Below are 19,607 nucleotides of genomic sequence, written 5' to 3'. Positions count from 1 at the left end.
GGGAAAGCAGCAGCAGGTGGCCGCTCAGGCCCTCTCCTTCACTCTGACCCTGTTAAAAGTTATGGCTGCTCCGACCCTGCCTTTTAGACGAGTCAGCTCAGGTTCCGTGGTGCATGGAAGGGCCTGATTCCCAACCTGCTGTCTTTTATTCTCTGAAGAATTCATGTCAAATACAGTGTCTGACTCTGACTTTTATGCAGAGTCTTGATGACTTATATCAGGTTTTTAAGGCCTGATAATACGGACTGTTACCCTCGCTGACGGGGGTCACCCTAAAGAGTTTAGCTGTCAAAAGCCCTACACTCTGAAATAGGGAGAGGTTGTGGGGCCACATTCATAGTACAGTCTATTTCTGTTTATCCTCCACATGTAATAAATATTGTTTGAGAGGTTGGTTAGTGTGATATGATTCACATTGCCAAAGGCATTTCATAAGTTTCATAGGTCTTAATTTATGTCGCTATAGTAACTAAAATGATATGATAATGCAGATCACAGCTCTAGACTTGGTCTTCATTGTTGTGAGGAACATATAACCTGTATACTGAGTATTCTATGTGCTAAGGTATATGATTTCTGATGTCCAACCTGATTTTCGTATTTACATGTATGAATTTCAGTGGCCAGTCTGAAATATTAAAATGGACAGTCTTTCTCTCAAGAGAAAGGGAGACTTTGAAGAGCTAAGTGGGAGAAGTGGAATTCTGATAAGCAGCAATTACAGAATTCTCATTTTAAGGACTGATATATATTTGGCTCACCTTCTCCGACAAAGTAAATTTCTAACATGTGCTGAGGCCCTTGGTGTGTTATTCACAAGTGCTTTAAGAAAAGGCCTGATATTGAGGCATTTGGTGTAGCAGTAATGTCTGAAGTGAGTCTAAGGCAGCGGTTCTCAACCTGTAGGTCGCGACCCCTTTGGCGGTCGAACGACCCTTTCACAGGGGTTGCCTAAGACCATCCTGCATATCAGATATTTACATTATGATTCATAACAGTAGCAGCATTACAGTTATGAAGTAGCAAAAACAATAATTTTATGGTTGGGTCACAACATGAGGAACTATATTTAAAGGGCCAGAAGGTTGAGAACCACTGGCCTAAAGTGTAACGAAGCCCTACCTTGAGACAGGAAGATAGCTAAGAACCCTGTGGGTTGCTCAAGATCACATGTATCATTTATACGGACCCAATGCCGTTGGGAAACTCAATACAAATAATCCAGGATTGACCTAAGACAGAGCTATTTCCACTTCCGGAGCCCAGCTTACCTTATATCCTGATGATTTGATGTGCACGCCGCGTTTGGTCAGAGTAGATTTCATTCGGATGAAAAAGGAACGCTCAAGGGTGTTGTCAGTGGTTAGCAGGCTGGGACTGGTCGACTCCACTGAGGAATACAAAGACATACACACGATTTAGATCTCTGCATAGCCCCTCACAGCTACTGCTCAGCTGCAGTCCTTGAGTTCACTAAAAGGAAATGACTGATAGGTGCTAAGAGCCCAGTAATCAAGTTACCTCATTTAGAAAATGTTTACTTGGCAGAAAATAAAAAAAGAAAAATTAATTTATCCAAAGTAACTTCATTCCCGCTTCTAGCAAGAGTTTTTTGGGCCTTTTAATTCCCAGCAGCTCCCTAAGTGAGGTCTGATAGCAACTAAGCAGTGACAGCACATCTGGAGGGTTGGCCCGTGTGCATGGAGAGAACTGTCATGAAAAAGAAAGACTCCCCAGACTGACGGGATCAACTAAGGCTCAGGCAGAGCTGCTTCCCAGGAAGGGTAAGGATGGCTGGCTCCTTGTTCTCGCTGAGAATCCTGTCTTGTATCATTGACCTCCTGGGGCAGCCGTGGGCACACTATGGCCCGCGGGCCGGATCCGGCGTTTGAAATGAATAAAACTAAAAAAAAAAAAAAGACCATACCCTTTTATGTAATGATGTTTACTTTGAATTTATATTAGTTCACACAAACACTCCATCCATGCTTTTGTTCCGGGCCTCCGGTCCAGTTTAAGAACCCACTGTGGCCCTCGAGTCAAAAAGTTTGCCCACCCCTGTCCTGGGGCGTTCTGAGAACCACAGAACCATCAAGTGCCCTTGCATTCTTGAGTTGGTTTTCTTCACTGTGGGGAACAGGAAGCATGAAAACTTCTCAACTGACTGAAGACAGAGGGCTGAGAGTGGGATGTACAGACAGAAACAAGCACCAGCTCCTCACAATCCCAACTTTCCATTCCTGTCACTAATGGCAGCCTGTCCTCTGCCCTCTCCCGAATAGGAAACAGTCTCTGGGTTTCCCCCTTCCCTGCTTCTGGGATGGGAAAACAACAGTGTCCTCCCTTAGTAAGACACTCTTTTCCTTTACATATTTTTAGACTAAGCACAATGCATTTTTACTTATGAAACTTAAAATGGTAGTTTGCCATCTTGCTGATCTAAAAAATGCCTGTATTCATAAGACTGGAAGGCAACATAAGTCTATTTTCTTTAAGGTCAAGCTTCAAAGGCAGGGGTGGGCAAACTTTTTGACTCAAGGGCCACAATGGGTTCTTAAAACTGGACGGGAGGGCCGGAACAAAAGCATGGATGGAGTGTTTGTGTGAACTAATATAAATTCAAAGTAAACATCATTACATAAAAGGGTATGGTCTTTTTTTTTTTTTTAGTTTTATTCTTTTCAAACGGGCCGGATCTGGCCCATGGGCCATAGTTTGCCCACGGCTGTAAGGTATCATGTAAATTTGTTTTTCCTGCAAAAAAATAATTTTGGGCTGTTTAAGCCCAATAAATACTCTCATTTTATTCCTCTAAAATAGTGCTTTTAAAGTTTTTCTTATTCCAAAACAAAAGAAAGTTGCAACAACAAATAGTATTTCTTTTGAGCAGTCCTTATTCTGATATTCTCAAATTAGAATATCAAAATAGCACTGATATTCTCTGGATGGGGGTAAAGATTTAAGAATTAAATATATAGTTTATGAAAACAAAGGAAAATAAGCCAAAACTGTAAAATTGTATATTTTATAACATATTCCATATTTCGAAGGCAAAGACATCTCTATTTTTTTATATTAAACATTGTGCTCAGACGAAAGAAGAATGAGAGCTACTGTCATAAGAAAAAGCTTGCTATATGTGGTCTGCGGCCTTCCTGTATCATCCCTGTCTTAATGTGACTATATTTTCCTATATTTATCGCATGTCTATTCTGGGGTGATGGAACCACTGACAAGTGTCCTTTTCTTATGTCCCTCTCTTAAGATTTTCTTTTTTTTTTTTGTTTTAGAGAGAATGGATCTGATGTCATTTTAAATGTACAGCTTTTTATCACTCGAGGGAAAAGCAGAGCCATGTTATATTTAGTACTTTCATTTCTTCTGATTAAATATGAATTACTATGAAATTTTTCTCATCATCTAACACGCCATAATACGCCAACAGCTTTTTAATACACTATATAAGCACAAACTTCTGCTCTAAGAGTTTAATTTACCCCTCTAATCCAATCACATCAACCTTATTTCTCTTATCAGAGATTCCCATTTTGAATTAAATGAGCTCATTAGTTTTAATCAAAAGCAGAGAGATCAAAACTTAAACGTAAATGCTTTAGATCAGAACTGTCAGTCAGCCGTGCAGTTCTATTTTACTAAAACACAAGATCAGAGACCCTTAGAACCAATTTTTTTTCTCGTAAGGGATGCCGAGAGCTTGAGGATGTTATATCCTTTTTTTTTCCTCCCAAGGACAGATTATACATTTAAGGTTAGACTTAATTTATAGCAGTTTTTCATCCTGGTGGAAATGGAAAACTATGCCAATCTACTGTTGTCCCTTTCACATTTATTGGCCCTGGTCCTCAGAGACTTGAACTAACGTGCTGCCATCAGAATCCACACCGCAAACTCGGCCTTAAAAATTCAGCTCTGTTCAGCAAGATCGTGTTTGCAATAGCTGAGGACAAATGAAACTTCCCAGAGAAGTGAAATATGGTCAGGGCTAGGCTTCTGATACCCTACCCCAGTAAAGAAGGAGCCATCTACCTGTAGAAGAGTGAGCAATTTAGGCACCTTTAGAAATGGTTATTGTGCTCAGTGTGGGGCTGCACAGCAAGCACTTAGCATGCACATTAGAGACCACAGCATGGGTACTTCCCGCTGAATGGGGATGCAAGACACAAGCTTCGCATGAGCTCTGGAGGTGGAACATTGTGTGCCCCGAATGAGGCAGTGGACACAGCACCCCCATGTGTTACAACAGTAATTGTCTAAATATACAGGGCCGCATTAATTCAACCCATGACAGCTGGTGTGCAGTTGTCAAAGTCAAAGTCAGGTTTTGCCCCATGGAAGCTGAGATTTAAAATCTAAACTGGCCCCCAAGCTTTATTTCAAGAGTGTGGAGGGATGGCATTGAGAAGGGGTTGATTCCTATGAAGATTTCTCTTTTAATCCCATAGGACTATCTGCTTCTGAGAAGGGGCAGAGGTCATGAGCCACCCTGTCCCTATCAAAGGAGCATGTGACAAACTCTTTCGACACCCACACCACGGCCATGTTTGCTCAGGCCAGCGTGTGCGCTATGGCCATACCAGCTCCAACAATGGTGTCTGTCCTGTACACAGACAGAGGGGAGGCGTCCGAAGTGTCTCGGGTGAGAAGCGCCATGTTCACGAAGGTTCTGCTTGGGACAGAACCCTGATGGGTGATAGGACTGCGGCACTCAACAGAGAAGGGGTGTGTGCGTACGCGCCTGTGTGCGCATACATGTATGTGTGTGTTGGGGGGAGTGTGAAGAGAGGGTGGAGTAATGAGAAACGTATCCTTAGGACTGGAGCTACATAAAGACAGTGGGAACCAGTCTATGTCAAAGAAGCATTTTAGAGAGCTTTTTAGGAATCAACGACTTTTCTGTGAACTCTCTGAGGCAGGCCGTGATAGCTGCATGCTCCGATAAGAAATCTGGGATTCAGAGACATTACATCTGCTGCCTGAGACACAGGAGAAATTTATGGATAAAACTGGATTAAGTGGTCAAAGCTTAGATGTGGCCAGTTTTGACCTATGAGTGATAAACAAGGAGCTAAAAAACAAAAACAAAAATAAGACGCATGCAACTCAAAGCTAGATAAAGAAATATACTCTCTTTTGCTGAATGTCAAGGGCCTCAACTTTTCAATAAATCTAAATTATCTCAGCTCTTGAAATGTCACTTTTTGCATATTTTGTAAAATTTACAGAACAATTCACAGCAAAAGTTATAATAATTTTTATGCTGGCAAATGCCACCATAATGTGAAACAATGTCTGTGTTATTCCACATCTGCTTATGATTCCCTAACTGGTTTTGGAGTTGCTGCTTCCTTATCATTACGTAGGGGCAGGAGGTGGCGGAGGGTAGGAAGGATGGGTGGCTGAGGACCATCTAGTTCTCACCGGCCAGTCCTGGGCCAGGTCCATCTGGACACCTACAGTATTCTCCCCAGGGTCTCTGCTGGTGAAGGAGACCAAAGCATACAGAGGGCCTTTCTTTTCAGTCACTCCAAGTGTTAGTGTAGTTCTAAACGTCAGAACCCTCCAACTGCCACCAAATCCTGAGGTATGAGGGAGAAAAACATTTAAAAATGTTGTTTTGAGAAAACGCTGTTACTCTCCTATTGTGAACAAAATACTTGTTGTATTTCCTTTTTAAAGGAGAAGTGGAGTAAGGGGGTAAGGCATTAAGAGCCGGAACTACTCAGATAATCTGCTACTGGGTTCCTGACCTGTAGAAACTATGTCAGATAGCTTTGTTGTTTTTAAGCTGTCTGTATTTGGGGTAATTTGTTTTGCAACAGTAGATAACTAATATAACATCCACGTGGAAACTTTGGAAAAATCATCGCCTTGATTTGATCTGTGACAACCATGTATGTGTATACAACTCACGTGACAGAAGGAATGCGCTGCCTGATATGTCAGTACCTGGAGAACCCACATGTGCAAGGAAAGCTGCCTGCAATGCTGACTGTTGTAAGCAGGGCCTGTGTTCTCAAAGGTAAATGCTTAATCGATGTTTTAAAATGTGCAGTTTGCAAGAGATGCTATCAACAGTGTCATCTACAAGATTCTGAGATCTTGAAAAGCTGGCCTGGTGTCTTTTTGTCTTTTGTGTCTATTCTCTGCTCTTCTCCAGCCTCCCTCATCTCCCCAAGTGCCTAGGACTGTGTTTTACATAAGCAGGTACTCAGTCTGCATGTAGAATAAAGTAGCAGGCAGATGCTTTCTTTTAAGAAGAATTATTTTCTTTTACACCAAATATCTCTCTCTCTCTCTCTCTCTCTCTCTCTCTCTCTCTTGTCTCTTTTTGGGGCGGGGAGAGGGAATCATTGTGTCTTCTCCTGTACTCATCTCTAAGGAAGTGTTTTCTGCAAAGTGTTATTTTTAGAATCATAGGCCAGTGGGTTTGGTTGTTGAAAGAGGATTGGCCTGATTTCCCCCAGAATCAGAGGAATCTTTGTTCTCTGTCTTCTGAGGGTTGGTTTTCATCCCACTGGCCTGTCCTCTACCACGTGGCAGGGCAACTTTGAAGGGGGTCGTGGCTCTTAGGAGCCTGGCCTGGATCCTGCGGCCCTGGTGGCGAGGCAGTGTCCACCATCTTCCGTGGACACGGGGACCACCCTTTGGGTGTCATACACATGAAGTTCCAGGCGTTCCGCTCTGGCTCAGCAATCAGCCTCTCTCTGCTCCCGGGCTTTCTCTGGAACGCCATGAAAAAGCCACATTTACTTAGTCTCATTAGGGCTGATTCCCATTCCCACTCAGCTGCCAGCCTCAGCTTTGTTTAAAAACGTGTGAATCATTAACGGAAACTCTGGAGCATAGGTGTGAAAATAATTGTGGTTCAACAGTAATGCAATAAACTTCTTTCAAAGTAACATAAAAAACAATCCGTCAAGAAAGATCTGCCAACCCATGCCACCTGTCAGCGCCAGCTCCCTGGCAGTATCCACCTGCCTCGGATGGAATCATAATGCATCATGTCGCCTCTCAGGTCCCCACACCTCGCCTCGCAGGGGTTGCTACTCGGTGCGGCTGTCCCCAGAGGGAGAGGGGCGCGCTCAGTGGCCGCCCGCTGCTCCACAGTTGGTGTTTGGATGTACCACGCTGGGGAAATATACACCGTGTCAGAGTCAAGCTGTTACCCATGGGTGTTTCTGCACACAACTCCTAAGCAACAGGAAAGTTCAAGGGGGAAACCCAGGCATTGTGAAGGTAGCCTTTCAGAGGACATGTCATCCAATGTGACCCATTTGGTAGCAGGCTGCGCGCTCCACAGAACATGCCACATGAATACTGCCAGCGAGCGTTTTAAATCTTCGTGGAGACTCGCCATAAATGTTGCCACTTGAGGGATCTATTCTGGGAGAAAAATATAGCTTGTCCTCCTGGGACGCCGCTCAGATTCCATTACCAATATTGCGTATGGGATCGAGTGTGGCAATGCTTTTATCGCGACTATAAAGTGGTTACGAGCCAATTCCTCATACAAAATATACTCAATAACATTGAGGCTTTTTTTTCTCCCCTTTTCTGTTTCCTTCTTTTATTTCCTTCTTTTCTTTCCTTCCCTTTTTTCTTTCTTTTTTTTTTAAACGACAAACACGATGTCAGACAAAGGGCACCAGGCATGGTCTTTGTAGTACAAAACAAAAAAACAATACATAAACACCTTTGTGAAGGCAGCTTGAAACCCCATGTTTTCTATTAAAAAGTCATGTTCAATCTTCACTGTTGATAGAACCGCATAGCTAACACAGAGAACATTGTATATCAGAAAGGTCAATAGTTATTATGAGCTACAAATATATTTTTTTCCATCCTTCAGGCTGTTTAGCGCATATCACAGCATGAGCAGCTGTCTTCTTTAATGCTTTTAAAATTAGACTCCCAAAGAGGAAGAAAAAATTATGGTTGCAATGATTGCTCTTTGCTTTTGTAAGTTTACTTTAATATACTATTTTATATACATGGATCTTCTGTGCAGCCCATCCACAGGGCAGTGACTGGGTGCCAGTGTCGAGGTGAACTGCCACATTGATGTCCTTAGCATGCTGGCCAAATCTCCATCTCAGACGCAGGTGCTGTGGACATGCTGTGTTTTAAAAGGAGTTATACGGAGGAGTCTGGTTACAGAGGCACTTGCAGACACACACATATGCATGCTGCCTTTCATTGCTTTAAAGCTCTCTGACTAACTGCAACAATGGCATGTGATGAGAGACAGTTAGAGTGCACTGGGTGGAAAATCATGCAGTGATTCAAGCCTTTGATACACAAAGTACCCTCTCCCCGTGCAGGCCTGTGAACCCAGAGTGCACCTCAAAAGTTCCCAAAGGCTGATCTGCCTGCCTCGGGAACTTCTTGCCCTTACTCAGCACAATCTGAGTATTTTAAAGAGCACATGTAAGCATATATTACATGCTTTATTATAGCTCATTTTGTCTTTGTTCAGATATTTAAATTAAATACTTATTGAGTATAATGTGATGGGGCCATTTGTAACAGTGCTTACATTTAGGAGGAAGAGAAAATACATAACAATTTCTGGTAGTGATTACTGCTAGAGAGAAGAGGATGAAGAGTCAGTGGCTAAAGAGGGATGAGGGCCAATTTTGGTTGGGTGGTCCCAGGGACCTCCCTGATGAGACGGCATTTGAGAGGGCCTAAGACACGTGGATATCTGGGTGAAGATACCATACACACCTCCATGCTCACAATTTGTGCTGCAATTTAAGATTGCAGATTGGTAAAAGGCTTCACAGAAAACTATTATTTTAATAGATATGAACTAGTGACAAAGAAATTTTAGAAATGTTATCCTTTGAGCTTTGAACTGTTTTGGGTACTTTAAATTATTAGAACAGCCCCTTTCTGCATTAGTGCAGGTTAGATTGGAGGCTGTGTGTGTGTGCTGAAGACATGATCTGCTTTAAAAAAAATTATTCTCATCCCTTTACTCCTCACATCCTCTTTGGAAACCATTACCTGTTCTCTGTATCTATAGGTTTTTTCTATTTTGTTTTGTTTATTGTTTTTTTTTTAGATTCTTCATAGAAGTGAAATCATATGGCATTTGTTTTTCTCTGACTTATTTCACTCAGCATAATACCCCTAGGCTCACCTATGTTGTTGCAAATGGCAAGATTACATTCTTTTTAATGGGTGAATAATATGCCATCATATATATGCATCATGTTTTCTTTATTCATTCATCTATTGATGGACATTAGGTTGTTTCCATATTTTTGGTTATTGTAAATAATTCTACAATGAACACAGGGATGCACATGAATTTTTGAATTAGTGTTTTTTGTTTTCTTTGGATAAATGCCCAGAAGTGTAATTGCTAGATTATATGACAATTCGATGAAGATTGAACATGTCTTTTTAAAAGCTAATATTTAATTTTTTGAGGAATGTTTATACTGTTCCCCATAGTGACTAATTTACATTCACACCAATAGTGTATGGGGATTTCCTTTTCTCAACATCCCCTCCAGCACTTGTTATTTGTTGATTTATTAATGACAGCCATTCTGACAGGTATGAGGCAGTATCTCATTGTTTTAATTTGCATTTCCCTGATGATTAGTGCTATTGAGCATCTTTTCATTTCTCTGTTGGCCATATGTATGTCCTCTGTGGAGGAATGTCTATTTAGGTCTCCTGCCCATTTTTAACTGTATTATATTTTTGGGGGACGTTTAGTCTTTGAACTTCTGTCCAAAAATAAATTATTTATCTTTAGTATATCACTTATTTTTAACGTGGAGAAACTAAGGGAGGAGTTAATGGACAGAATTGTTCAGTGTCCCCTGCCCCTCAGATATACCCATTGGTGTCGTCAATGCTTTGGGATCCTCAGAGAGAGCAGCTTCAGTAGCAAAGTGGGATACAGACTGAGTAAGTAAATGATGCTATTCTCTTTGATGACTTTCAGTGATAAAAATAAAGAAACCTTGAGTATATTTACTGATTGAGAGGACAGTTTAATTTGTTTACATTGGAAACACTAAATTAAGAATTTAAATCTTAAGAGATATTTAATCAGTAATAGAGGAAGAGAAGGTAGCCTCTGAATTTGAGGGAAGAAGAAAAGGAAAATGTGATAAAAAAAAAAGAGAGAAGAAGGGAGAGAGAGAGAGAGAGAGAGAGAGAGAGAGAGAGAGAAAGAGGAGGGAGGGAGGTGGGAATGGTAGTGAATAATTTAATAGAGTAAAGGTTGTTTGCTGAGACAAAGGAAGTGGGAGAGTGGGAGGAGAGGATTTTGAGAATGAAAAAAGCTATGAATCAGCTTCATGTGGGCAAAGCAACCAGAATCAGTAGAAAAAAGTAAAAAGATTGCACAGTGGCTACAAGTTGCATGCCTTAGATTTAGGAGCATTAACTTTCTAGGGTACCTACTACCAATGGCTCTGGGTTTTCCAGGTAATGCTCAAGACAATGAGGTTTTCCTGTGGATGGGAGCCAGCACAGTAGGACTGAAAGAAAGTCAATCGAGTAAGAGATCCCAAAGGGTTAGGAGACAAGCCAGTGAAAACTGACAGAGTGATTGATGAGCTGGGAATGAGGATGACAGGGCAGGGAAGGTGACATGGGTGAAGCAGCCAGTAAGGGAGATTTGATCAGAGAATGATTTTTGAGAATTTTATTGCTTTTAAACAAGTTTGTTTATATTTATCTCCATTTTTTTTTCTGTTCATAGGAAATTTGCAAAATATAAGAAAAAAATATTCTCAATGTTGAATCACTATCTTATATACCTAAAACCAATATAAGATTGTGTAACAATGATACTTAACTAAAAGTAAATTTTAAAAAGTATCCCCACAGCCTGTTACCCAGCTACTATTAGCATTAATATGTTTTGTCGTTGTCTTATTTATATATTTCAAAATTAGAATCATACCCATGTCTCCCATTTTTTAATGTTAAAAAAATTATAGCTCACTATGTGATAATAACTCTACTTTAATTAGATAGTGTTTGGGGGAATGAAAGGATGTTGGGGCTCTAGTGACTTCAAACACACTATTTTGTTGGCCATGTAATATTTCATTGCATGGTGATGAATTATTTTTTAAATTAACATTCTTCCACTTCCTTATTATTTCTTAGGGTTGAAATATAGAGAGAGTATTACTGGATTAAACAGGATGAGCCTTTCAAAAAGCTAATTGCACAAACTGATTTGCAGAAAAGTTGTGCTGTGTCAGTTTATGTTTATCAACAATGTTGGATGGTGTTCATATTGATTGCCATCTTAAAATACTTGTTCTAATTTGATAAAAATTATTAAATTAGCAGAGGATACAGAAAAGGTACTCTTTTGGGTCTCTCTCTGAAAAGTAATATGTAAAAACATCTTGTGTTTTTAATTTGCATTTTTATTTCTAATAAAGTTGAATAATGTTTTAACACATATTTATTGGCTAGTTAATTTTTTCAATGAAAAGTTATTGTATCCTCTGTGTATTTTCCAATTAAGTTTCTTATTCATTTGAATTAAATATACATATATTTTAAGGATATTATCTCTGAAATATTTCATGCAAATATTTCCCCATTTGTTTGCCTTTTACTTCTGTCAACAATGTTCACTGGTGCACATAAGTTTTTAAATTTTACATAGAAAGTTTATACATTTCCCCCTTGGTAGCTTCTTTCATTTCTCTTGTGCCTTAGAATGTTTGCTCAAAAATTGTTAATAGATATTTGGCATCTTAAAAACAAAGCGAAGTTAAAGGTCAAAGTCCAATTATGCCAATGGGGGGCTAAAGGTAAGTCAAAGAATGAGTTTCTTGTTTTGGCAGTCAAGGGCTTGTGTGTGTGTGTGTGTGTGTGTGTGTGTGTGTGGTTACCCATCCTGGAAACTCTCGTTCTGGCATCTGCCCCCACGTGAGGAGACCGCTGCGGGAGAACTGCAGGGCGTGAGCTCACATCTTCGAGGGAGATGGGGAAGTGGTGTGGGTGTTGACAGACAATGGCACTGAGAACAGGTAAAGAATGCTATTTTTTTAAAAAGGAAAAAGTGGTGTTTTTTTATTTTTTATTTTTTACAGTATTACAGATGTCCCTCCCTTTTTACGCCCATTGACCTGCTCTATGTTGGGAGTAATGGTGCGGAGGTGGCAGTGGGAACAAACTACAATGGCACTCCCCTTTTATGTAGGGAGAATCAGAAGCATAGGAATCATGACCCTATTAACAGTGTCTCAAGATTAGCGGTCTGCATGGGAGAAAGGTTTTAATAAGCAGGAAGAGCAGAATTTACTCCTAATCTGGGTTCTCGGGTAATATATGGGACACATGGTTAAATTTGAATTTCAGGTAAACAAAGACTTTTTTTTCCATATGACCCGAATATGGCATATAAAGTTCAAATGTATTTTTGTTTGCTAAATCTGGCAACCCTGCTCCTAGAAGAATGAGGAGTCTTTGTGGCACAGAGCAAGGGTTTTGCATGAGAGCGGTCATGTGGTTATGAAAGAAAGGATGAAGAACTAAGGAGTTTAGGAGATTGGCCTGAGATACTTTGGTTAGACAGAGAAATAGTTCTGAATGGCTGGAACTTTCTCAATGGAAATGGTAGAGAATGAAGCAATGACTGAACATCCAAATGAATGTTGGTGTGATCATGTGGCTTTTTCAAATTTGCTTTCTCCAGAGTGGGGCCTAGTACAATGGCCAGCTTTTCTTTCCCTGGGGGAATGTGTGTGTGTGTTCTGAGGAGGGAAGAGAGCCTGGCTTGGCAGGTCTCCACAACAGTCTCCTGAGCCCTAGTCTTCCGCTAATTTATTGTTATTTATCACAGAGGAGGAGCTTGGGCAGCGAGAATTTGTTGGTTTGATTATGTCTCTATTCCAGCACATCTTGAAGTGGTTATTTTTCAAAATGTTTTCGGTTACAACTATTGTGTTAAGTCCATCATCAATAAAAGATTGAGGGTTGTTTATTGGAGAACATTCTTAGTAATTTTATTTATACTCTGCAATAAGTTAGAGGAGCCAGAAATGGGCAGTCATCTGATAATTAGCTCTACCTGTTATTTTGCTAATGAATATCTACGTTTGATGCCTTTAATTAGGCAAGTTTTCCTTTCTCTTATGATCCAGTAAGTTTCAGTGGTCACTGCTCTTAGTTCCTAAACAAAACCTTCTAATCTTTTGCTGGAAGTAGCCCTGCTTTACTGTGAGAAAGACAGGACTTCATCATTATAATCATGGTCAGTTAATATATAGGGTGTTCCAAAAATAGGTATATACACTTTAATAGTTGATAGCTCACTTTTGGAAATGAAATGTATTTTAACAAACACTGCCTTTGTAATTATTCAAAGTGTATACATTCTTTGGGACAGCCTATATGTGTAGACCTCATGATATATGTATAGGCATCATTTTCACACCTGAACTTGACATTAAGTCATTTGTATATTTTCTTCAAGGCTATGCATAATCTTCTCAAGTGGTGGGAATAAAAAAACTCATTTTTAAAATTCCATTTACATAGTTTGTAATTATCCTTGCTGTAGAATTACCCTTTTTTCTACAGTTTAAAAAGATAAAAGCTATTGCTAATGGTGATGGTGAAAATGGGGAAGAGGCATCCTTTTTTCAAACTGGGTGCAAAGCAAATTTGTTATGATTGATATTAATTACTGCTCCTTTCCCTATTTTACAGATAGCTCTAATGATGCACTTGATACTTTTAACATCCACACTTTAGCATTATAGCAGATGGCTCCTGGGCCTAAATTGTATATTCTATAATGGCAAATAATTATTTAAAAAACTGGCACCACGTATTCCTTGTTGCCTGCTAGCTGACGGCTCCCACTGCATTCATCCAAATTGTGGTTAATCCTCTCAACTGCAGGCCTCCAGGTATCTGTGGCTGCCCTTGTTCTGGTCCTTATTTGACCTAATGTGAGGGTGAATCCATCTGTAACAGTAGGCTCTCCTTTGCCCATTTGTCCATTTTATTATTGCATTTCTTTCTCACAAACTCCATTTGCATGTCATTAGTAAAGTTCTGGGTATTTTTCAATAGCTTGAGAAGCTGCATTTAGAAATGACACAAAGGTTCAGATCATATACATGGAGAAAAATGTCTCCATCACTGAGCTTACCTCATGTTTTACTCAAAGCTATGACCTGCATTCCCTAGTTTCCTTCTTAATCATTTCAGTTATAAGCAAAACCTTATACATTCAAATACATTTCCCTGAAATAGTAAATGTTTTATACATAAAACACTTGAGATCCAGCACTCTTTTCTTCTCTAGAGCAACTTTAAATGGTTTTCATTCATTATACAAACAATGCACAGGTATTGTAATGGTTACTAATATTAATATTTTATATGGGAGATAATATTGATTTTACTTTCTTTTGGTGTTATATGTTGTTTTTTTTGGTGTAAAAACTGTGTTATATTCTTTGATATATGAACATATATGACAAAGTAGCTTATATCTAAAGTGAAAGCTAAAATATGTGGAGCCAACCTAGAAAGATATTTATTCTTGCCCTTCAAAGTTTTTGTTGTTGTTGACGCTAATAACCAATATCTACAATCCTTTCTATAAAAGTGGAATGCCTCTTCCCGACCAGGAAAAACAGCAGTGTGCATATAAGCAATTTAGGGGAAGCCAGAAGTAGTCTTAAAGGGGAAACAAGGGCAAAGAAGAAATTATCTTTCTACCAAGATAATGAGTTTGCTTTAAAAAGAATATTTTCTCTTACACAACTTGAAATCTAACATTTTAGGAGATGTATATAAGTCTAAAAACATAAAATTAGCAACAAAAATCCTCATTATTTTGACAATGACTTTTCTTTCTGTTTTTGGCTTGTTAGGGAAGAAAGAAAGCATTTAGATACATGCAGAACATGTAGGTAATTTCAGTAAGGTAATATTCTTGGGATTTTTCATATTTATACATTTTTTCCTACATTGTATTTTCACTACCCAAGAGCCCTGGCTGTTATTTTTTTCCTGAAGTGTGAAGATCACCCCATGGATTAACAAATGATTGAGGATTCTCTCTTAAAAGACTCTTTAAAAAACTGTCAGAATCAGCCTGAGACAAAGATTTATTATGAACTATTTAAAGGGCTTAATATATGTATCCCCAATGAGCCCTTGGAGCAAACTAAAAAGGAAGAGTGGAATTCTCAAAGAATAGGAAAAATTCTCCAATGCCCCTCTCTCTGCACACCATGATTACTGTTTACTCAAAGGATAGAATGCCTAACCTGTCACACAAAGTCTTCAGAAGCCACAGTCCTGCTGGTGTACAGTAAAAACAAAACAATGAAGACCGACAATAATGTGCTCGAGACAGGCAGCTGTAATTTACTTTCTAACCAGTTCACTAACACACTAATGTGGCTACATCTTGTAGCAGGAGCTGATCCCTGACCCACACAGCAATCAAACAACTACCAGAGTGTTGGCTGTCACAGAAGCTGGGACGGTACCTTAATTATACGTTCCTGGATAACAAACCTTCCCTTAATGAGCGACTTCTCTCCTACATGTATTCCAAATCACCCCTCTGTCCTTGAAAAGGCCCATGGCCCATCACTGCAATTGGAATTTGTGCAGCATATTCATAAGTATTCCTCCTAACAGGTAATAAATGCCACCTGAGCAGGCTGTTTGCTTTATGAGAATGCCAAGGTGTAATTAAAATTATAGGCTTGCACTCCTGGCAGGCTCTAAAGAATCACTCAAGACTGAAGGGAAACTTTTCAGTGAACCTAGAACCAAGCTTTTCTCTTTCCATATCAGTAATAATAATAATTATTATTGTAATGACTATCTTCTTTAGTTTGGAATTTATGTTTGGCAATGAGGTTTCTCCTCCTCTACCCCCATAATGATTTCTGCATTAGTGTTTCTTCTTCCTAGACATGGGATTTCTTTATGTTCCTCTTATTATAACATCCCCAAATTATGCTATGATTTGCCGAAGCACCCCAACAATTAACACAGGCATATATGAGGGTCTTATGGAAAGGTCTTATAGATACCTTGAGGAGAAATAGTACCTCTCTATGAAAAGAAGACATTTATAATTGAGGATAAATAATAAGGCAACCTTAAATATAAAGATTTACTTCCCCAGTGTCACTAGCTCAGGGCAAATGGTATAGATTAGTGATTCCTTGGTATTACTTTGATTTTATCTTAATCTCACTAAGACTTTGCTTCTTTTTCTTGTTCTCTTCATCTGGGTAGATACACTTTCTCAGTACAGCAGTTTTGGTAATGTTTGGTAAGACATATAGTAATATATATAGTATTCTGAGAACTCTATTGTAGTCACTTTAAATTGTCTTGTATATAGTAGAATGTGAACCGAATCCACACGAAGCATATTGCTTAGTACATGACAAGCGCTCAGTAAATGCCATCTTTCACGGGTGTAGTTGGTATTGCTAGTGTCTATGCAGGTTGGTTCCTAACATCTATTTTTAGGATCAAGGAGCAGGAAAGAATGGTAATGCGCAGTAGGCTCCTGGGTCCCAGAGAAGAAGATCCTCTCCTGGAATAATGGCAGTGGTACCACTGGGCAAGATGATGGCCACACACATGGAGAGCAGCAGCGTGGCCTAGGGGTGGGACACATGCCATGGGATGAGGGAGCTTGAGTTCTAGGTTTGGCTTAGCAACCAAACAGCTCCACAGTTGTAAGTCAATCATGTGTCCCTTTCCCTTATCCCTATGAAGGGCTTGGGTTACTTGGCAATCCGTAAATGTACTAACATCAGGAGGTGGTTAGGAGAATCAAATAAATCCATATTAAGGAAAGGGTTGATTAACGTAAGTTAAATTTGCAGCAAACATTTGATGAGCACTTTTGAGTACTGATATGTCAAATGTGAATTTGATTAATATTGGAAAAAACAAACTATAGACATATTACTATTTTGTTCTCAAAATATATATATTCACTAAAATTCCTGGTTGTGCTATTATTATCAACATGACTGGGTAAAAGATTTCTAGGCTGATAAATTTCAGAAATAAATAGGTATCATGAACCTGACTACAGATGGTAGGAAAATATTACAGTCACGGGTTTTACTAGAAAGTGCTACAGAACACATGTGAACATCAGAAAATTAAAATGCAAAGAAAAAGAGAGTAGAGAATTAAACAGGGCATAAAAATGAGGAGGAAGAACAATGGTAGTAAGAAAGCAGCTTCAGAGGGAAGGCTGGAAAGATAACTACAAAGGCCTAAGAAGGATGAGAAAAACACATAAAAATTATACCGATGAAGCAACATCTAAATGTACAAAACAGGAACCTGGGAACATTGAGAACTAGGAATGCTACTCCTATAACCACATTGTAGGTTTGAGTTTACAAACCAGCTGCTGGTTCTGGGATGCATGTGCCAATGACCTATGCTTTCCCTAGACCTAGAAACTGAAAAGGCATGAATTAATAATATTTGGGTATTTAAAGAAATATAACCATTACTAAAACAAATATCCCAAAGCTTTCAACATTATGACTTTGAATCCATATGCTGGATGATAGGCCAGATTTTTTTAATAGCCACTATATTTTGTGCATCCCAGCACTGAGGTATAGGAAATTAGGATTAATGCCAGGTGATTTACATACACATTTAATTTAGTTGTCACAACACTCTTCTACTTTAAGGAGGATCCATTGTCTGTGACCATGCACTCTAAAACACCCACTATTGCTTATATACCATGGCTTAATCTAAATCTAGATATGGCCATTGTGATTTATTTAAAAATCTTTAGCTTTCTTTCCTCCCTGCTGCAATATATTTCACCATTTTGGTGCATGAAAAGAAATGCTTGAGAATGCTTGCGAAAGGAGAGCAGCAATTTAGAGTAATTTTACTTTTTTCTTTGTTTTCCTGATTTTATGAAATGTATATCTGTTACTCTATAATAATATCTAACTATGTACTTACGTTTGTGTGCTTGAACTGTTTACAAGTTCCCTCAAATATTATTTAAGCCTGCTATGAACAATACAGATTTTAGGGAAAAGTTGGTACTGAACATTAATAATTAGAGTGTCTGATGTGCACCTCATGACAGGAGGAGTCAGTATGCCTCTGCAACTGAACCCTAGGACTCTTTTCTACCTTTTGTCACTGAGAAAACTAGCTTTTCTATCTTTGTGAGAGATGTGTGTGTACATATACATATCTCAAATGTGAATCCGATTAATATTGGAAAAAACAAACTGTAGACATATTACTATTTTGTTCTCAAAATTTATCTATTCACTAACATTCCTGGTTGTGCTATTATTATCAACAAATCTTTTCCTTTGGAAGAAAAATGCCAGAGAATGCTTAGGTTACTTGGCAATCCATCAGTTTATGGAAATCTTACAGTGATTTTCAAACAGAAACACTGGTTTCTCTGGCAAACCTACTAAATAGATCAGCTCCCTTCTTCTTTCTCTCTGGTGCCTCTAGTCAGTGCTGTCATTTGGTGAACTAGCCCTTTCCAGAAACCTGCTTTCAGAATTTTTAGTCATCTTTCTACCCTCAAATGTTTTGTAACACATTTAAATATAACACAACCACTTTAAAAATAATGAATTAAAATACAAAAACATGTGGGTATAGCAAATAAGTAAATGTGCCGGAAGTGCTCTGCAGTAGATTGCAACTGAGGATGCACATGAGACAGTTCACGGGGAGGTCAGGTAAGGACCAACCAAGAGAAAAATGGAAAGGAGGGTTGGGGGAGCAAGGGAAAATCTCCAGAATATAAGACAGAATAGAATTCCTCTTATATGAGATACCTGGAACAGGCAAATTCACAGATACAAAGTGCAACTGTGGTTACGAGAGGCTTGGGGAAGGCACAGATGGAAAGCTGTTGTTTAATGGGCTCAGGGGTCAACGTTTAGGATGATGAAAAATTTCTGGAGGTGGATGGTGGTGATGGTTGTACAATGAGAATGCACTTAATGCTACACTTAGAAATGACCCAAATGGTAATGTTTATGTCATGTACAGTGGGGCCTTGACTTACGAGTGTTCTGACTAACGAATTTTTTGAGATATGAGCACCCTCTCGGTCGATTTTTGCTTTGAGTTGCGAGCTAAAATTCGGGTTATGAGCCAGCTTCAGATACCCCACCATTAGTTGGCGCAGCGAACCTCACAGTGAATGCCACAACATCAGCCCAGCATCACGTGTCTCACTCCTTCACTTTATGATCTGACATAGGAGTAATTTGAGTTACGAGCTCCATCACGGAACGAATTAAACTCGTAAGTCAAGGCCCCACTGTATACTTTACCATAAAAAAGAGGCTAGCACTTATATTAATAAAAATTGACATGATATCAATGAGGAAAAAAAGAAGGAAAAGTAGAAGTATGAGGTGAAATAAGAAAAACACAATAGGGAACAACATACAAAGAAGGCATGGTAGGAAGGAAAATCTAGGTTTCCATCAAGGCTGAGGGGAATGAGTAGCAGGAGAACCACATTTCAGTTACTTATTCATTCAACAAATCTATGAGGTCCTTACACTTTA

General features: G+C 39.2%; 1 protein-coding gene across 1 annotated transcript in view; it reads right to left on the bottom strand.

Annotated features, from left to right (window-relative positions):
- NPAS3 (neuronal PAS domain protein 3) overlaps nucleotides 1–19,607 on the bottom strand; it is an 815,671-nt gene that overhangs the window by 67,797 nt on the left and 728,267 nt on the right. Inside the window, exon 7 of the mRNA XM_015563843.1 lies at nucleotides 1,272–1,390. Within this exon, the coding sequence (XP_015419329.1) occupies nucleotides 1,272–1,390 (119 nt within the window). The remainder of the gene's footprint in view (nucleotides 1–1,271; nucleotides 1,391–19,607) is intronic.

Source organism: Myotis davidii, unplaced genomic scaffold (assembly GCF_000327345.1).
Source record: "Myotis davidii unplaced genomic scaffold, ASM32734v1 scaffold116, whole genome shotgun sequence".
Lineage (NCBI taxonomy): Eukaryota > Metazoa > Chordata > Mammalia > Chiroptera > Vespertilionidae > Myotis > Myotis davidii.
This window is presented reverse-complemented; position numbering and strand designations above follow the sequence as displayed.